The 21400-nt window shown below is 42.1% G+C and overlaps 1 protein-coding gene across 2 annotated transcripts in view; it reads left to right on the forward strand.

Moving 5' to 3' along the window:
* The window catches only part of myom3 (myomesin 3), a 76552-nt gene that overhangs the window by 26470 nt on the left and 28682 nt on the right, over positions 1-21400 (forward strand). For both annotated transcript variants that reach the window (XM_034233246.1, XM_034233242.1), the window contains 6 exons: positions 1083-1282; positions 2971-3024; positions 4549-4676; positions 16714-16897; positions 19134-19308; positions 19838-19959. In XM_034233246.1, coding sequence (XP_034089137.1) covers positions 1083-1282; positions 2971-3024; positions 4549-4676; positions 16714-16897; positions 19134-19308; positions 19838-19959 — 863 coding nt within the window. The remainder of the gene's footprint in view (positions 1-1082; positions 1283-2970; positions 3025-4548; positions 4677-16713; positions 16898-19133; positions 19309-19837; positions 19960-21400) is intronic.

Below are 21400 nucleotides of genomic sequence, written 5' to 3' on the forward strand. Positions count from 1 at the left end.
AAGATATTTACTTTGCTTACACAAGACAAAACAGGTGGAAAATTGGATTGAGGTATTAGTCTCTATTCAATTTATTTAGCTGGTGGATGGATGTATTGGTGCCTCGTTAGAAAACAAAGAGGCCCTTTGGTAAATTGAGAGAATAGATGAAAAGTTTTCCCAATGGATTTGATTTTCCATTCCCATCTTTTGGATTGAACACACATTGATTTTTTTCTCCATTAAGAAAGTCTTATTTTAGATTGAATCAGCCATTTCCTGTATTGGAAGTCAACAATTCGACTTACAGTAATACTATCTTTGCTTTGCGTGCTGCCGGTAAGGAAATTAGAGAGGGGCAGATGAAGATGGCGGAAGTGGCACAGTTCACATGAGATGGATGGTGTACACTTTATCTGCCTTCGACACTATGTCAACAGCAGAGTCAAAGACTCCTGCAGGAGAACAGATGCTGCACTTATCACCAATCAATCAGGATAGTCCTGTACACGCCTGTACTGATGTGTGTGTATGTGTGTGTCTTTGAGTGTGTCTGTTTGTTGATGAAGAGAAACTAAAGTTATTTACTGTGTGCATTTTCACGTTTCTGTTCAATTGAACTCATATTTTTGTGTTTTGTGGTTGAGCACTTTTTCAGTATAAAAAATACAATTCTTGAATGGTAATGGTAATTTTTGGTTTTTGGTTGAGCCGAGGAGAATGTAAGATACCTCCCAGTTCCCTAGCAACCACCCTATGGTTAGAAAACGGCACTATTTTCAGTCTTTGTTTATTGCAAGTGGCCACAATTTGTCGTTGGCTCTCTATCTGAGCCCTTATTTTACTTTTTAAATCATTTTTATTTTGCTTTTGAGGACCATTCTTTTTCAAGTGATGTTCTTTGGTCACAACGAGGGTCTAAGTGAGAAGGTTCTGACTCAGATATGTTGTTGTTGTTGCAAAACATAATTGTCTTCAATTGTCGTTTTTATAATGTTACACCTTTCAGACTGCACCCAAAGTTGTTCATACATTTTGTTATTTGTTTAGCTCTCACTCAAATGTCTTTCTTACTATCTTTTTCTCTCCCTTACGTCTTTCAGATGTGTTGTCGGGGAAGGGGAGTGGGTGCGCTGCAATGTAAATATTCAGAAAATGTGCTACTACCCTGTGTCCGGGCTAAAGGAGGGAACTCTGTACCAGTTCAGAGTTCGTGCTGTGAACCAGGCTGGAGCAGGACGCCCCTCCAAGGCCACCGAGCCCGTCCTCACTGCAGACCCGCTGCAACACACCAGGACCACAGGTAACACACTGACGGACAAATTGACAAATCTACAAAAAGACATCACAGCTCTAGAAAAACCAAGCAGTGAAAAACACAGCTTCATTTGTAGAAGTTGAACACACCAACCACAGGATTTTGTGATTGTAAATATGGGATTTGAGCATCCATCTAAAAACTGAACGACTCTTAAGTCAATATGCTGATCAGGAAATCTCCACAAATGTATTCAACAGCATCTAGTAGCCACGTACGCTTTTCAATCAGAAGAGCTATTAAAAACAGAGTCGTGCTTATCCTGTGACCTACACTGTGTACTTTAAAAGTCACAAGGAAAAAGTGAGTGAAATAAACAGAGGAAATATCCCAACTGTAACGTGACATTAAAAGGCACCTCTTTTTTTGCCTCATTTCTACCTGTTCATATTCACATGCAAGGTACAGTGGCAGTCTATTTTATTAATGCTCATCCTCAATGATTTATTCGTGGCACATCTGAGAATATGAATGAATATGTGGTGCAGTAAAAGTGCAGCGTGGCCTGCTGTTAATCCCCACGATTTGATTCTACACATGGGTCCATGAAGCGCTGATGATGCAGAATAACAATTGCCAAAACTCTCCAATCAATGAGTTACCTGTCAGTCCACATGACTTCATTTTTTCTGAACTGAATCACATGTAAGGTGGTCCTTGACAAACGCTCTCAAATGTGTTTCCGTTCTAAACATCGTACATGAATTGGGTCGAGATCTGGTGACCGTGAAGGTCAAAGCACACCATTCACATCTCTTTCATCTCGTCAAACTATCCAATGACCCCTGGTGACCTGTTTTGAAGCATGTACATTCATTATTTCCCCCCCCCACTCATTTATTCAAGGTTTCTAATATGTCACCCCGTTGCATCTGCCACTACAAAGAGCATCAGCGATGTGTGAGTGACTCATCCCTGCTGTTAGTTCACCTCATCTGCCTCTGTTGCAGTGGTTACACCTGCAGAGCTGTTGGCACTACCAGAGAAAAGCAGATGTGTGTAGATGTGGGTCATCTTTCATAAAGCCTGAAGGTTCCTGCAGCAATTGATTCGTAATTGCGTCCTTGAGTGGACTACTAGTAAAGATGACTTTCAAGGTATTTAGGTTTTAAATACTTTATAAAGTCAGGGGATGAGAACGATCAAAAGGGGTGTAACGAAGGAGGGCATTGTGTGTGTGTGTGTGTGTGTGTGTGTGTGTGTGTGTGTGTGTGTGTGTGTGTGTGTGTGTGTGTGTGTGTGTGTGTGTGTGTGTGTGTGTGTGTGTGTGTGTGTGTGTGTGTGTGTGTGTGTGTGTGTGTGTGTGTGTGTGTGTGTGTGTGTGTGTGTGTGTGTGTGTGTGTGTGTGTGTGTGTGTGTGTGTGTGTGTGGTGTGTGTGTGTGTGTGTGTGTGTGTGTGTGACATCTGACCAGATGTGCTCTGGTCAGATGCTGCGGATCATTAAGCGCGATGAAGGCCAGGCAGAAGGTTGACTTGCCTCCAGCCGCTCTCCATCCTTCCATGTCGCTCTCTCTCTCCTCATCTCTGGCTCTCGTACCGATGGCTGCTCCTCTAACATTACCACTAATAGTGTTATCATGGGCTCTCGTATAATTTCATTACCCTGATATGACCATCTTCTTTATTCCCTCTTTCCCCAACCTCTCTCTTTCTGCCACCCTCCATCTCTCAGTGGTCAAAGTGGACAGAGGGAGGACGATCACCGTTACAAAAGATGAACTGGAAGGTGAGAAAGGCATTTATTTGATTTCACCGTGTATAATTGTGTCATAAAAAGATGCCCCTTTTGATCACGCTTTATTCTAAACAGCATCTTTGGCCTCCACGCCTGAAAGCTGCCTCTTGTTCATGGCTTAATGCATTTGTATATGATATCATTAACAACAGGCTAGAATAACTGTTTGGTTGAGCATTGCTTCCATTCCATATAGAGAAGAGAATGATCAGTTCTTGGCTGTGCACAATGGCTCAAGGTGGTGCGAAGGCTGTGAAGAGGACTGGTAACCTTGGCAGTGTAACTCACAGATAGAGATGGAGGAGGAGGAGGAGGAGTATGAGGAGGAGGAGGATCTGTATTTTTATTCTTATTCTTCTTCTCTTTCGTCTTCTTCTCTTCTTCTTCTTCTTCTTCTGTCTCTTTTCTTCTTCTTCTTTTCTTTTTTCTTGCTTTCCTTCTTCTTCTTTTTGGTCCTTGCTTTTCTTCTTCTTCTTCTTGTTTTTGAACAGACTGACAAAGTAAATGTCACAGTCACTTCTACTGTAAATAGAGCGTGTGTGCATTAGGTTACATTCTATCAAACTTGTGGTATTTGTCCATCAAACTTGGTTATTGCAATACACATAACTTCACACACACTTATAATACTAATAAATCCCTTTTTTATTAGGTTACTCTTGCAGTATACAAATAAAAAATCCCAAAGACATTTACATTCACAGCATGTCTGAAACTAAATTACAATTGTTTCATTATTTTGGTTCTGTATTCAATCACATTGTATTTAAAAGTAAACAATTATGAGGTTACAGTACCAACTTTAAACTTTGATTTGAGAAGAAAAAGATCCTAAACAATTTCCTCTCTTTGACCCTAAATCTCTTCTGGGTTTGGTTTCTGTAGCTGCATGTTTATGATCATCGTCCTTCTGTCAAAACAGTGTAAATGTAAACAACTGCCCTCCCCTTAAGATGAAACTTCAGCACTTTAACTTCATAGTCACGGTTTCATGTCAACGGCCTGATGCAAAGCTACTCCATTGAACACACACACACACACACACACACACACACACACACACACACACACACAATTTTCTCTCTGATCCACACTGTAGCTCTTCAGGGGAATCTAACAAAGAGACTCACAGAGAGACAGTCAGACACATTTGGGACACTTTTAGCCAAATCTGAACACTTCCATTGTCCTTGAGTCACTTGGGGAGACATTAAAAGTGTGCTGACTCAAGACTTTTCTATCCATGTTATCCTTATACTAGTGTATAAGGGATGGAGGTGAAATTTGGGGCAGCAAGGTATATCTCTCTCATTGTGTGGCTGACTCAAATCCATCAGACAAAGCATTATATTTCCTCATGCAAAGCACTTTTTGGACATTCTCACTGAGCTTGTTATAACTTCTCTCCTCCTCCTCCTCCTCCTCCTCCTCCTCCTCCTCCTCCTCCTCCTCCTCCTCCTCCTCCTCCTCCTCCTCCCTCCTCCTCCTCCTCCTCCTCCTCCTCCTCCTCCACAGGTGAGGTCAAAGCTCCGTTCCCTCCAACAAACGTCCACGCCTGCGAGGTGAGCGACACCTACGTGGTGTTGAGCTGGAGCGAACCTGAACCCAGAGGCAAGGAACCTCTCACCTTCTACGTGGAGCGGGTCAGTCTTTATACACACACACACACACACACACACACACACACCTCAGATCCTTATGCTTTCTTGCCGAACTCCATGACGTTTCTCTTTGCCAACATGTGCAGCAATAGTTCTTTTGACGTTTTTTCCTCAATCATTAAAGTGATGCAATATTGGGGGGAAAGGGATGATGGAAATCAATGATATGAAGTTTTGATGGATCACAAAAGCTCCTTCACTTTCTCTTCAGGTCTAACAAAGCCTGAAAAGTTCTTAAAATAAAACTCAAAGGCAAGGTAATGCATTATTCATGTTGTAGGAAATCATATTAGCTGAATGATTGAAAAACGTTCAAAGACAGTTTTATAACAAATTACATTACATTATATTTAGCTGACGCTTTTATCCAAATCGACTTACAATAAGTGCGTTCGACCAACAAAATACAAACTTGAGGAAAACAGAATCATATAAGTACATCAGGTTTCATAGAGAAAAAACATTTCAAGTGCTACTCAACTGGCTTTAGATAAGCCAGTCCTTTATTAGTATATAAGTGCTTTGTTAATAGTTCTATCGCTCGAAGTGGAGTCGAAAGAGATGAGTTTTCAGTCTGCGCCGGAAGGTGTGTAAGCTATCTGCTGTCCTGATGTCAATGGGGAGCTCATTCCACCATCTTGGAGCCAGGACAGCAAACCCACGTGTTTTTGCTGATGGGAACTTGGGTCCCCTTCGCAGCGAGGGTGCAGCGAGCCGTTTGGTTGATGCAGAGCGGAGTGCACGTGCTGGGGTGTACGGTTTAACCATGTCCTGGATGTAGGAAGGGCCAGATCCATTCGCAGCATGGTAAGCAAGTACCATTGTCTTGAAGTGGATTCTAGCAGTTATCGGAAGCCAGTGAAGGGAGCGGAGGAGCGGAGTGGTGTGGGAGAATTTAGGAAGGTTGAAGACCAGACGAGCCGCTGCATTCTGGATGAGCTGCAGAGGTCGGATGGCACATGTAGACCAGCCAGGAGGGAGTTGCAGTAGTCTAGGCGTGAGATGACGAGAGCCTGGACCAGAACCTGCGTCGCTTTCTGGGTCAGCTGGGGACGCATCCTCCTGATGTTGTAAAGCGTGTATCTGCAGCAACGGGTTGTAGCAGCGATGTTTGCAGTGAAGGACAGGTTGTTATCTAGGGTCACACCCAGATTCCTTGCAGTCTGAGTCGGGGAAACAACTGAGGTGCCAATGTTGATTGTTAGGTCAAGAGTGGGACAATCTTTTCCCGGAAGGAAGAGCAGCTCAGTCTTGTCAAGGTTGAGCTTGAGGTGATGATCAGACATCCACTGAGAGATGTCACCTAGACAAGCAGAGATGCGTGCGACGACCTGGGTCTCTGAGCGGGGAAAGGACAGAATTAATTGGGTGTCGTCAGCGTAGCAGTGGTATGAAAAACCATGCGGGCTAATGACTGATCCGAGCGGGTTTGTGTACAAGGAGAAGAGGAGGGGACCAAGAACAGAGCCCTGAGGGACCCCTGTAGTTAATTGACAAGGGTCGGACTCGGACCCTCTCCAAGTTACCCTGTAGGTGCGGTCTTTGAGGTATGAGGTGAGGAGGGAAAGTGCAGAGCCTGAAACTCCAAGTTCTTGGAGAGTGCGAAGGAGATTCTGATGATACACCGTGTCGAATGCAGCAGACAGGTCCAACAGGATGATGACAGAGGAGAGGGAGGCTGCTTTAGCAGTGTGCAGTTCCTCAGTGACAGCAAGGAGAGCAGTTTCTGTGGAGTGACCTGCCTTGAAACCAGACTGGTGCGGATCCAGAAGGTTGTTCTGATGGAGATAACAGGAGAGTTGTTTAAAGACAGCGCGTTATAGTGTTTTAGACAGGAACGGGAGGAGAGAGACAGGCCTGTAGTTTATAACATCAGACGGGTTGAGAGTGGGTTTCTTTAGGAGAGGGTTTACTCTTGCCTCCTTGAGACTGTTTGGAAAGTGACCAGAAGTGTTGATGAAATGGGTGAGAAACGGTAGAATATCAGGAGCGATAGTCTGAAGGAGGTTTGAAGGGATAGGGTCCAGAGGACAGGTGGTAGGGCGGGCAGAGGTAATGAGGGTAAGAACCTCACTTGGAGAGAGAGGGGAAAAGGAGGTCAGTGTGTGGGTGAAAGTAGGGTCTGGTGACCCAGCGGTGAGTAGAGGTGAGTCAGAAAAAGAAGAGCGAATATCATCAACCTTTTTTTCAAAGTGGTTAACAAAGTCGCTTGACAGAAGGGAGGAGGGGGAAGGGGCTTTGGGGGGGTCCAGAAGGGAGGAGAAGATGGAAAATAGTTTTTTGGGATTGGAATAGGAAGATTGGATCTTATCTTGAAAGAAAGTGCTTTTTGCCTGAGAGATCGAAGCAGAGAAAGAGGAGAGGAGAGCCTGATAGGTTAGGAGGTCGTCACAGTGTTTGGATTCCCACCATTTCCGCTCTGCTGCCCGAAGGACGATTCTATTAGCACGCAGTGCATCATTTAGCCAGGGAGCAGGAGGGGACTGACGAGCCTGCCGAGATGTGAGAGGACAGAGAGAGTCCAGAGAGGATGAGAGAGTAGAGAGGAGAGTTTCTGCAGCAGAGTTTAGAGGCAGTAGTTGGAACGAGTCCGAGAAAGGGAGGGCTGAGAGCACCGATGAGGCAAAGGTAGAGGGGGAGAGGGGGGAGAGGGAACGAAGGTTACGGCGGACAGGTGCAGGATGAGAAGAGATTAGTTTGTTATGTTTGGAAAGGGGTAGAGAGAATGAAATGAAGAAGTGATCGGATGTGTGGAGCGGGTTTACAGAGAGGTTAAAAGTAGTACAGTTCCTTGAGAATATGAGATCAAGGACATTGCCAGCTTTATGAGTTGGTGGGGACGGAGACAGTGAGAAAGCAAAGGCGGTTAACAGAGATGTTAGTTCGTCTATCTTCCCTGTCTGGAGGTTGAAGTCTCCGAGAAGTACAGCGGGAGGACCAGTTTCAGGGATGTGTGAGAGGAGATGATCTAATTCCTCCATGAAGTCCCCCAAGGCTCCTGGTGGACGGTAGAGAACAACAATGGTTAATTGTATAGGATGGGTTACTGTGACGGCATGGAATTCAAAGGTGGAAGGAGTGAAGTTAGGTAGCTTGAAGAGGGAAAAGCTCAATTTGGGAGAGAACAGGAGACCAGTGCCACCTCCTCTGCCAGTGGGTCTGGGTGTATGGGAGAAGGAATATGCAGTGGAGAGAGCTGCTGGGGTGGATGTGTTGGATGGAGTAATCCACGTCTCAGTGAGAGCAAGGAAATCCAGAGACTGCAGGGAAGCGTAGCCAGAGATGAAGTCAGCCTTAGGAACAGCTGACTGGCAGTTCCACAGGCCGCCTGAAACTAGATGTTGGATCTCAGTGGAGCATGTGGTATAGACGAGAGCAGGCCGGTTATATCGATTACGAGATACACGGGGCCAGTGATAATTGCGAGAAGACACATAAACAGGAATGGAGAAAATACACATGATTATAGCATGAGGGGCTAAACAACCAAATAAAATAAAACACCAGCGATACTTTAGCTCAATCAAAGTAGGATTTGCCTCCCTCGTGACTCCCGCAGGACTCCAATGTCTTTGTCAGTCTTACTCCCGCAGGACTCCAATGTCTTTGTCAGTCTTAGCCTGTCTGACGCTGAAGCTGACGCTCCAGGAGAGAGCTACCTAAAATGGACACCTGATTGCTGAGTTCTCACAGCTGTGGGGCCACGTCCCTTTAATTAGTTAACTCTCTGCAGCTGGTGGCCCTCAAAAGGAAATCTAGACTGGCTCCCTCCTGACTTGTTATTGTATTTTAAGTGGCCCAATGGTTTTACAATTACATTAAACCCCAAGTTATAAAGTTATGAGTTTAACCCTTAATACAGTTACACCTACTCAATAAAGCTCTTAGTATTCTGCAAATGTTTAAATCAAAGTTAACCCTAGCAGTCAGTTAGTTCAGTTTTAAGGTTTCAGTCAAATTACTTGTCCCAAGTTTCTGCCTGACAGATACTGTAGCGGTTTTGAGATTTAAAATCACAATTTCAGTCAGATCAACTACAGAGCATTGATACAGAGTACACACACTGAAACAGAGAAGTCTAAAAACAGAATGTTACTCACACAATTCTAGAAGTCTCCAGTTGCTTTCCTGTCAAAATCGAGTTGCACACTGCTTAAATGCTTGGTTATCCCAGGCATGTTTTAGGTCCCTCCATGTTCACCCTTATTCCATATGTAAATTCACTGAGACCAATGGCTGCCTTGAAAAAGGGAAATGTGTTTTTTCTTTGTGCCATTGATATTTTCATGTTAAAAAAGCGAGGTGATGTTTTTCGTGCAAAAGAGGTTGCTTTTAGTGATAAACCAACACATTTTGTACCCCCTTTTTGTTGTTCAGCCTTGCAAAGCGTTTTACCTGCTTTCTGTGGTGTCAGTTTGCCAGAAACCATCTTAAAATGAATGCTAATGTTACTCCAAATATGCTGGATGAAAGGAAAAGACAACCCAGCTGCCCCTTAAAGAAGCAATGAGGAGGAAAATGACCTCACTGTGGAGCTTTTTCATTAGTATAGAAATCCAGAAAACACACACCGCACACACACACATCTACAAATAAGTATTCACTAAGCTAATACAATCAGACACCGACATGCTCTCTCTTACACACGGAAACACTTGTACAAGAATAAATGTATTCAAACACTAACCACCATTGTAATTAGTAATACCTACACACCCGCTGAACACAAGGATCCATTTTCTTGCATCATCAGTTCCTCTCGTCGCTCGCTGGGTTTGGGCAGTCCGGTGCTGGAGCCAGAGCCAAATTAACAGCAGGCTCCTGACCACAGCACTAATTAAAGAGGCAGCAGGAGGAGGACACACACACACACACACACACACACACACACACATATATATATATATATATATATATATATATATATATATATACACACATATACACACACACACACACACTTCAACTAATGTGATGTCAGTTTAAGTGGGAATTTGTGGACTCATTAAAAGTGAGCAGACCTTGATGTTGATCTCGCATTGAGGTTTGGGATGTCTTGTCTTGAAGAGTTTTTACTTTCTAACTGCTGATATACCAACCGGATATAAGGCCTAACTGTCTGGTTTGGTTTAAATATAAAGTAAAAAGCTTATTTTAGTTTTAACTTATGGTGCAGTATTTAAATGATGCATTAAAAGCAATGTCTATTAAAGAAAACTCAACTTCAATTTCGTTTTTACTTCCAATATCAGGTTCAGGTTCAGGTTATTTATTTGTACCCGTAGGTAGATTCTGTTTGCAGAGAAAAAGACAAGGGTTCCATCCTGACACTAAAAACAAACACAAACAACAGACACATCTCTAATAAAAGGACTAGTAAAAGTACAAGTATACCCTGCTCAACCAAATCTCAAAATATTTAAAAAACATTTTAAGAAGGAAAACACTAGTACAAACATGGACATTCAAAATTCACAATTAAATAAATAAATAAAAATAGGCATCTGTGTGACGCTCCTATGATGTGTTAATTTGTGCAATAGCTGCTGGGATAAAACTGTTTTTATACCGCTTCGTTCTACTCCTTGGGACAAGTAACCTCCGGCCCGAAGGAAGAAGCTTGAATTCTGAGTACAGAGGGTGGGAGCTGGATAACTGCTTTCATATATCAAAGTGTCTGACCGTTTCCTCCTTTTTTTTACAACAATCAAGGCTTTCGGCTCTCCAATATCAACCCAGACACTCAACCGCTTCCAGCTCCAATAATCAGAAAACTGCCACAGGAAATATATTTTTATTGGATTTTTATAAGTAGGGTAATAAAACTGTCAAATCTGTCAATGGCATCTGAAATTACTGAAGTCTGCTGCTTCACTTCCACCTATGTAATGAAGGGAACATTCAAATATCCCTTTCGCCCTTGAGCAAGGACTTTATAGTCAGTGATTTCTTCAACGTACGCTTTCCTTTGTTGGGTTTTCCTTCTCAAACAGGGCGTTGGAGAAGTTAATAACTCAGTGGAGAAGAAATGTAAATGCAGATTATGAAATACAGAAAGTTAGCACCATATACAGTTGCAAGAAAAAGTATGTGAACCCTTTGGAATGACCTGGATTTCTGCATAAGTTGGTCATAAAATGTGTTCTGCTCTTCATCTAAGTCACAACAATAGACAAACACAGTCTGCTTAAACTAATACCACACAAACAATTATATGTTTTCATGTTTTTATTGAACACACCATGTAAACATTCACAGTGCAGGGTGGAAAAAGTATGTGAACCCCTAGGCTAAAGACTTCTTCAAGAGCTAATTGGAGTCAGGAGTCAGCCAACCTGGAGTCCAATCAATGAGACGAGATTGGAGGTGTTGGTTAAAGCTGCCCTGCCCTATAAAAAATACACACCAGTTTTGAATTTGCTATTCTTAAGAAGCATTGCCAGATGTGAACCATGCCTCGCACAAAAGAGCTCTCAGAAGACCTACGATTGAGAATTGTTGACTTGCATAAAGCTGGAAAGGGTTACAAAAGTATCTCTAAAAGCCTTGATGTTCATCAGTCCCCGGTAAGACAAATTGTCTATAAATGGAGAAAGTGCAGCACTGTTGCTACTCTCCCTAGGAGTGGCCGTCCTGTAAAGATGACTGCAAGAGCACAGCGCAGAATGCCCAATGAGGTGAAGAAGAATCCTAGAGTGTCAGCTAGATACTTAAAGAAATCTCTGGCACATGCTAACATCTCTGTTGACGAATCTACGATACGTAAAACACTGAACAAGAATGGAGTTCATGGGAGGACACCACGGAGGAAGCCACTGCTGTCCAGAAAAAACATTGCTACACGTTTGAAGTTTGCAAAAGAGCACCTGGATGTTCCACAGCACTACTGGCAAAATATTCTGTGGACAGATGAAACCAAAGTTGAGTTGTTTGGAAGGAACACACATCTCAGATGCACCCTGAGTCATTTTGTTTAAGTACAGTGAGCCATTTCTACAGGCTCGCACTACCTGTTAGCATCTGGCATTTGTTAGCATCTAGCTCTCCTGCTTACAAACTTTTAGCCATCCCTGCTTATACAAGTAGTAGTTTTAGTTGTCTGCGATCTGCGGAGGCCTACTCCCACCTGTCGAGTACGGCTGTACTGAGGTGTTTTTCCTCCGGAGACGTCGCGAAGAGACAGAGCGGCTCCACCTGTTGCTGCCTGCGATCTGCGATCTACGGAGGCCTGCTCCCACCTGTAGAATACGGCTGTACTGGAGAGGTTTTTACCCCGGAGTCGTTGCGGAGAGACGGAGTGGATCCACGCTTCGGGCTTGGCCTGCTTCCACCGGGCGTGTGCTGCTGTGCGGAGGAGGATTTTACCACGCCTGGGGCCTGCTTTCCACCTGTCCTGGTTCTGCTGTTGCAGAGGCCTGCTTTCACCCCGGGGATACCACGGAGGGACCGGAGCGCTTCCACGCTGCTGTTTTCGCCTGTCCTTTGCTGCTGTGCTGATTTTGCTCCAGGAACATCGTGGATACTGTGTGCTGGTCTGGGAAAATGGCCCATATCGGGATTCTGCTGTGCCTGTTAACTGTTTTGGACTATGAGAAGATCTCTAGTCATTCTGAGAAGACTACTGGATTCAGGTCTGTTCTGCCACTCGCAGTGGGCATCCGCTGCAAAGGTTCGGATGTGTTACACAAACAATTACCGGTTGCCTTGTCACAGTCAATCTGCTCGACAAAATATGCTTGTCTTTTTTGTTTTCCTGCGATGATGGTTCTTCAGGACTGCTTCTTAAGCTCTAATCACACTCTCGCAGACTTTTCCGGTGTTTCTAAATTAGATGACAATGTATGCGTGTCGTTTAAGAGGAAAAGATGCCTGTTTTTTTTGTTGTTATTACTGTCAGGAAATGTACAACCTTACCTAACCCTGGTCCGCCCAGTAGTAGTAGTCAGATCGCTACTCCTGCTGATTTTAAAGCTAGGTCTGGGTTGGGTTTCATCCACTTGAATGTGCGCAGTCTGTTAGGTAAACTAGATTTTGTCCGTATCTGGGCAAAATCGACTGACGCTGACGTCATTGTTTTATCAGAAACATGGCTAAACAAATCTATTTTGGCCTCTGACATTGCCTTAATGGTTTTAATGTGTATCGTACCGACCGGCCTAATAAAGGTGGTGGCGTTGCCATTTATGTTAAGAATAAGTTCAGTGTAACCACATTAGTTTCCAAATCGATCAGTAAGCAATTTGAATTTTTAGCCATAAATATAGAAGTGGCAAAGGGTCAACAGGTCATGGTAGTGAGTTGTTACAGACCCCCCTCAGCTGTCAAAGACTCCTTGTCTTCACTAGCAAATCTTTTATCACAACTAGACTACAAGGAAATAGTGCTACTTGGAGATTTTAACTGGGACTGGTTAACTGCAGTGTCAGAGGATTTAAAAAACCTTTGTATCTCTATAAATGTTACTCAGATTGTTGACAGTCCTACTCGCCCTAACATTAAGTCCCCTAATAAATCCTCCCTAATTGATCTCATTTTAACTAATGTTCCCCATAAATATTCATCTGTGGGAGTATTTGCAAATGATCTGAGTGATCACTGTGTTGTAGCCACAATTAGGGACACTAAGGTCCAAAAGGTTAAACCTCGCATTATCATTAAGAGAGACAAAAAACATTTTGTGGAGCAGGGTTTTGTGCATGATCTGTTTGGGTTTGATTGGGGTCAAATCGATCTGTGTGCTGATGTAGAAACCGCATGGTCTTATTTGTATCTTGGTTTTATGGAGATCATTGATAGACATGCACCCCTGCGTAAATTTAGAGTAAAGGGACGAGACAATCCTTGGTTTTCTGCTAATCTGTCTAGTATCCTTCATGAGAGAAACGAGGCCTGGGCAAAGGCTAGGAAATCAGGCTCAGAGGTAGAATGGCTGCATTTTAGGCAGCTAAGAAATAGCTTCACTTCACATATCAAAAGTGCTAAATCAAAGTACTATCTGTCAGTAACCACAAATAATCTGAATAATCCTGGGAAATTTTGGAAAGCCATTAAATCGTTATCCACCGGCGATATCCGTAATGAGCTACCTCTGTGCATTACCACAGCATCTGGCACTATATCGGACAGGGCCACTATGCTAAATTGCTTTAATGAGCATTTTGTGTCCTGTGGTTCTCTATTTGATTCTGTCACTAACTCTGCTTCTGTGAACACTACAGTATGTGACTCTGAAAAACGTGTGTTGGAAAACCCTTTTAGTTTCACCCCTTTTACTGTTGATGTTGTTCGTGAAGCTTTAACCAAGTTAGATCCTAAGAAACCGGCCGGCCCAGACAACGTAGAACCTTTCTTTTTAAAGATAGCTGCAATTTTATTGCTCCACCTCTCACTACTCTTTTTAACCTCCCCCTCAGCTCAAACACAATTCCAAAATTGTGGAAGTCAGCGTATGTCCTGCCTTTGCTAAAAGGAGGGGAGGCCACCTTATTAAATAACTATAGGCCAATCTCTAAGTTGTCAGTTCTGGCTAAGGTTCTTGAACGCTTAGTGAGTGAACAGGTAAAGGTGTTTTTATGTACAAATGACATCCTGTCTAAACATCAGTCAGGCTTCAGAAAGCAACACAGCACCATCACTGCCACAATGAAAGTGGTGAATGATGTGGCGAGTATTTTAGATAATAAGCAGAGTTGTGCAGCTCTATTTATTGACCTTTCAAAAGCGTTTGACACCGTCGATCATCACATTTTGAAGCAGAGGCTAGCCAGTATAGGCATGTCCAGCCATGCAGTAGGGTGGTTTGTAAACTACCTCTCTGAAAGGTCCCTATGTGTTCATTTTGATGGGCTGTCTTCCGAGTGGTTGAACATTGCAAATGGTGTTCCCCAAGGTTCTGTTTTAGGCCCACTTTTATTCTCCATCTACATCAACAGTTTAGGTGAAAATGTGGATGAAGCTACTTTACATTTGTATGCGGATGATACCGTGATGTACTGTGCAGGTCCCTCCATTAAGGAGGCTGGTTTTAAATTACAGGATGTTTTTAACATTATTCAGACTCAGCTCGCTGAACTAAAGCTTCTTTTAAATGTTGAGAAAACCAAGGTAATGCTCTTTTCTAAAGCTAAAAAGACACCAGAGCCTGTTGTAGATATTGTAACTACGCAAGGAATAAAACTTGAAGTGGTTACCTGTTACAAATACCTTGGTATCTGGCTTGATGATGGTCTCACTTTTAAACTTCATGTCAATAACCTGCTTAAAAAGCTGAGGGTTAGGCTAGGTTTCTTCTACAGGAACAAGTCCTGTTTCTCGCTTGAGGCCAGGAAAAGGCTAGTCACTGTGACCTTTTTACCTGTGCTGGACTATGGTAATTTGATGTATATGAATGCACCTGCCAATTGCCTGGTCAAGTTAGATGCTGCGTATCACAGTGCACTGAGATTTGTGACAAACTGTAAAGCATTAACCCATCACTGTACCCTGTATGCAAGGGCTGGTTTGCTTTCACCAACTGTACGGAGGCTCAGTCACTGGTACATTTTTATATACAAAGCCATGTTAGGGGAAACTTCCATCTTATATCTGCTCCCTGATCTCACGGAAAATTGTAAGTGGCTACTGCCTGAGATCGAATGCTGTGGTTTTATTAAATGTGCCAACTGCTAGGACTGTCTTAGGGAAGACAGCTTTTAGATGCGCAGCTCCTCTGTCTTGGAATAGTCTGCAAGTTAAATGGAAACTGAACAATCTGGTGCCACTAAATGTTTTTAAAGCTCGGTTGGATGCTACTCAATCGGAAGCTATTGGTACCTGTTTATGTGGATAATTATGTAAATGATGCTGTATGATGTCCTTTTGTTGTTCTATTTATGTTTTTTTGTTTCATGTGGAACTACTTGAGCAGGTCTCCCTTGAAAAAGAGATCAATGATCTCAATGAGATTTATCTGTATAAATAAAGGTTTGAAATTAAATGAAACGCTATGTGTGGAGAATCCAAAGGGTTCACAACTGTATAGCAAATTATCAAAAAGGATTAATTTACAAAGATGAAGAAAAGATCTCAAGATGAGTCAGTGGTTGTCCACAGTTTATTTTAGTAATGAATAATATAGTAATCATAAGAATACATTTTATGATGTGTTTTTCACGTGTTTTTCCTTTTACGGTTGTGGTTTTCTATGATTTTTCAATTAATTGTTTCATACATCTTAGCCTATACCTTGAAAAGCGAACTATAGATACAAATCTCTTAAAGGTAGGGTAGGTATGAATGGAGAAACCAGCTCGAGTGCGCTAGAATTTGAAAGTACGCAGCCGAACAAAATCTGCCCCTTCCTTCAGACTTCCTTACAGAGCCCCTCCTCCAACACACACGCATGCACACATGACCAATGAGGGCACCAGATAAGTTTGTACACAGATGGAAGGCTGACAGGCAGGTAGGCCATCCAGTTGTTTTAGCCGGCTCAGATGATTGGTCGTGCTTTTTACAGCGCCACGGCTTCAGATGACATATTTTTATGTATTTATTGTCAAAGCATTTAATGTATTCATTGCTATCGGGATGTTAAGAGCATTCCATGGAATATAACAAAAAGTGTTTCTGAAGTGAATTTCCTACCCCACCTTTAATGTCCATCTGTCTTTTTCGTTATATCTTGGTTTTTTTTCTACATTTTCATATGTTTTTGCCTCCTGAATCTGGAAATGTATTCCTATTCCTCCCTGGAAAAAATGTTTTCCTATACCTACCAACCTTTATTCTTCTTTTCCCTTCTCTGCTTGTTAAGTGGCAAAACTATACAATCCGCAGTCGACTAAAGAGAACAAAGTGTAATCGTACAAAATCAGAATGAATTATGGGACTTTTAAAGAGTATTTGGCAGTCTTGGCAGGTACAATCCTCCAGCCTATTTAAAAGGAGCCTGAATAATGAGAATGTCCTTGAGATATATGTAGATAGTGCTTTTTAATCTTGTGGGGTTTTGTTGTTTTTCATGTTGGACTTGGATCAGTCCCTGGCAGGGAAGAGCAGCTGGGAGATGGCCAGTCTGGAGATGGAGGTCAACTCTCCGCGGTTCCCCGTGCTCGACCTGATCCAGGGTCAGCAGTACCTCTTCAGAGTGCGCTCCATCAACAGGCACGGTGTCAGCGACCCCTCGGAGCCCAGCGCACCCGTCTCCTTGGGAACACAAGAAGGTGAGAAATGTGCTCGTGCTTGAACTCTGCCGCTTGTAGAGGTTGATGGCATCTTGTAGGAGTACTCGACTACATTTACTGCACTGTTAGTGTACAGTTTTATTATTATGCTGCTGTGTTTAGTGCAGTGGCGAACCGTCAGGGCCTTCAAGGTATTCAGAGAATACCCTGGAACACTCAGATAAAACAAACAAAAAATCGATTTAATTATATAAATAAAATGTAAATAAAATGAATAAATGAGAATGGTATCTGTGTTGTTGATCTGTAATATTACAGTGTTACGTTGATTTGTTTGTCTTTCTCGGTCCATGCACTACGCATTTGAGTGGTTTTGTGTTAGAAAAGAAAGCAACCAATCAGATCTTGTTCTGGGTCTCTGGGTAGAATATCCTTCAACCAAGGTATTTTACATCCTTGATCGAATGCCCTGGCCGTTGCTCTGAATGAGAGCGTACGTTTGGACTGACAGTTTGATCAACCAATCATATATTGATTTTTAGCCAATGGGCGTATTCTTTCAGAGTTCCCCTCGGTTCCAGGGTCTAGAACAGTGGTTCCCAACCTTTTTTCCCAAGAGCCCCCCCAAATGACTCCTGTTGGAAGTTGCGCCCCCTCCCCCCCCCCCCCCCCCCCCCCCACACACACACACACACACACACACACGGGGGGGGGCGCAACAGCGGTAATTCAAGTTTAAAAGTCTCAAAAAAGCTACAACTAATGTCACAAACTGGATGAATGTGAAGTATTTTGTTAAAGGAGGATGAAAGCGTCATTAAGGAGCACTATTGGAGTGACTTTGATGGTTATTGGACTCAGGATTAATTTATTTGGATTCCCGCTGTATGAAGAAATTAAAGGACGGCACAAGTGGAAACAATTCACAAAGGGATTAAACTGTTTAAAACACATGCTCAAAGTAAGCCGGATTTTGCCGATGTGTTTATGTGGATTCAAAAGTCGTAAATAATCTACAAAATGGAGGAGACCGATCTGATCGGAGCAACTGTGACAAATAATCCAACTGAAACCGGCATGGACAATGACTATGTTTTAAAAATGCGCTTATCCAGACAAGCCTGGTTTGGACACTTTACGGGCAGAAGAAACATTTATATTAAAGAAAGAATTATACATTTCTGTCTTTTTATGCCTTTAATACTAACTTGAATTTTTATTAAAATGAATTAGTCAATTATTTTTTATATTTTATTGTAATGTAGAGAAGAGGCTTTTAGTGACAATCATGTATGTGTGTATGTAGGTAAAACACTGCTCTAGAAGGCCCGCTAGTTAACTGGCTCGAGACAGAGGATCTAGATGAATGCGACGAAGCAATTCATGCCGTTTTATTGTTTTTAACGTTGAAATGACAAGTGCAACAAGTGAAGATGAAGTTGTTGCGGAATTGTTGTGAGTAGGGGTGTGTGTGTCTACAGAAGGTCCAGTTGTGATAGACACGGTTCGCCACTGGTTTATTGTATTTGTGTAAATCTAGCACAACAATTTCCTTCGGGATAAATAAAGTCTTATCTTATCTTATCTTACTGTAGTGGTGCACAAATAGATGATCATGACAGCTTGTGTTCACCCTGGGCTTTTTGAGATTGGTTTACTTCCTGTCAGATCATTTGTCTGGTTGTGTTTGGTGCAACATTTGCAGTTATTCATTATGAATGAAAAATAATAGTGATAAGTGTAGATATAGCAAGGGGACTATGCATGGTGAGTTTTGGAGCCTGTCACTCAATTGAGCATGGAACAAGTTTTAGTACTTATAGTGTAGTAGCTTACTAATGCAACAATACTATTTTAAACTCATATATGTGACTGATGCAGAGGTATTCTCTGGAAAATCTGCTTAACATTATATTATTATTATTATTATTATTATTATTATTATTTAACATCCATTTAATGTGCCAACTTGAGTTGATTGAATAAGGTCTTTTAATAACCTTTTCATTTTGATGATGAATGTAATAATTTAAGGATTTGCTTATAAATCAATATCTATTAAGTCACTATCTATCGCCGAATGAGGAAACACAATGGTTGTTGGTCAAAGACAATGAAAGGACTGACAAAGTGTTCTGTACTTTGTTTAATGTGCTGAAAGTGCCATGTCTGCAAAAAAACAAATGAAAAGATTTTGGAAAAAAAGACAATGAAAGCGAGACCTTTAAGAGTGTAACTACATTTTACCCGATGCCTTTTCCTCTGACCCGCTCAGCGGTGCCGGCTGCTCCTCACTCTGTGATGGCCGTCAGAGACACGGACACCTCGGTGCTGCTGCAGTGGAAGGAGCCCGAAGAGAAAGACGACGTTCTGGGTTACTACCTGTACTGCAGCGAGAGAGGCAAACAGGACTGGAAGACTATCAACAACAAGCCTGTGACCAAAAACAGGTAACAGGCACATTATGTAAAACATTGTTTCAGAAAGTGTGGTTGTAATATTTCTGATTGTCCACAGGAACATCCAGCAAGGTTTGTTGTAACGACAGCTGAAAACATATCTTTTTAGATTAGCTTTTAATTAGCGACATCCCCCTTTAATATATGTTTGTATTGTTTTAGAGTTTTTAATATTTTATTGATTTATTATTTGTGTCTTGTGACACTTTTTAATGAGTGGGCTATCGATGACCTTGTGGACTATTATTCTATTTATTTTTAATTATTTCTCTTGCCTACTTTACCTCCTTGTATTTCTTTAAACCTTATGTTTAATCAAGAACATTTGCTGCATGTGTGCAAATCAAGTTTGAAGCTATTAACTGTATGGAGTTCATGTTTTCTTGTTTTGTGTGCCATATTGTTAAAGCACTTAGAGCTGCACACTGTGTATACAAATGGCTGTACGAATAAAGCTTAAGTATTATTACTATAAGTGGTGGTGACGCATGTTTACTCTGCCTGAACTTCATCCCCTCAGATTTACAGTCCACGGCCTCAAGAACCGACAGGAATATGTGTTCAGGGTGAAGTCTGTGAGCCGGGCGGGAAACAGCAGCTACTCAGACGAGTCCCCCCCCATCCTCGTCAAAGCCGCCATATGTAAGTAAACCTTAAACGTCTCTAAACAAACGCCAAATATATTTCCTTAAGAGTTGTAAAAGTCACATTAAAGTGAAATATGTCAGTGTTGAATCAATGCTCTTTCTTGAAGGTTTTAAAAAGATGCTTTATTCAGAATCTGTTATGATCGCGGAAAAGGTAGGACCCAAATGCAGACTACAAAAAGAGGTAAAAAGGTCTAGAAAACAAAAGCGAGCTTTATTTTAAAAGCTGATAGCAAATAACATGGCATAAAACACAAAGGGAGCACAAGGAAGATACAATACCAAAAAACTGTCCGTGACTGACATGGAGGGAGACAGGAAAAACAATGAACCGACAAGGCACACAGGGGAAGACGAGACTAAATACAAAGAGGGGTAATCACAGGACAAGAAACAGCTGGGTAAGGGAGGCAGAAACACTAGGGGGGCAACAGGTGAACACAATCAGACAATCAGACACAGGAGGAAAACAAGAGACAGGGAGAACAGAACCGCAAAACAAAACCCATTACCAGACAGACAACACTAAAACCGTGACATAACACCAAGATCACCTTGATTAGTCCCACAGGTATTCTGATTCTGAATAAAGCATATTTGATTTATTATTATTTTATTCTCAAAAATACTCAACGCCATACAGAAAAGAATACAGATAGAAACATGTTTTGTTCAACTTTATAAAAGAGACGACTCAACTGTGCATTGTAGGTTAGATTTAAGCCAAAAGCAAATAATGTTCTTGACTTGTGAGGTCAAATCATTTTACTTTTTTGCATCGAAGGCCAACATCTAAATTGTATGTCTTTATCTCCTGAGCGAATACATTCTCAAGCATTTTCTAAACAGGCGTATTTATCTGTGTCATTTTCTTTCCTTTCAGGAGCCTTTTCTGAGAATGTATTGTCTGAAGTTTGAAAGCGTGTAAGCTTTACAAAATACTTTCACCTTTTACCCTCGACATGTTTGCAGCTTTTCAGGTCAAATAGAATATAAATATGTGTGTGGGCATGGGCAGCTTTGTTGTACCGCTGCTACATTCTTGAAATGTTGCTCTTTCACATGTCAGTATTCATATGTTTTGTTATGTGGCCTTCACCAGATGGCTGTAGGCTGTATGAACTTCTTTTATTGTGGTGGTTTCATATTTTAGCTTTGTGGAGCCATACCCGACGAAGAGATTCTGACCCCTCTGACTTCCTGTGGTTTAGTCTCAGATAATGTTCTCTCTGCAGCCCGCAGTAAAGCTCTGTAATGATGACTCATTTCACTCACTACTCACTCACCAGAATACTCTCACATCACCTCTGCCACTCAGCCATTACCTGAGGATAAATGGCTGCAGCACAACTCTTTGTGAGGCATTCATATTTCATCAAGTAGAATCAGTTTAATATTTATTTCATTCTCATTCGGGAAGCTCAATATGGGCCTAG

Source organism: Gymnodraco acuticeps, unplaced genomic scaffold (genome assembly GCF_902827175.1).
Source record: "Gymnodraco acuticeps unplaced genomic scaffold, fGymAcu1.1, whole genome shotgun sequence".
In the NCBI taxonomy this organism is placed as follows: Eukaryota; Metazoa; Chordata; class Actinopteri; order Perciformes; family Bathydraconidae; genus Gymnodraco; species Gymnodraco acuticeps.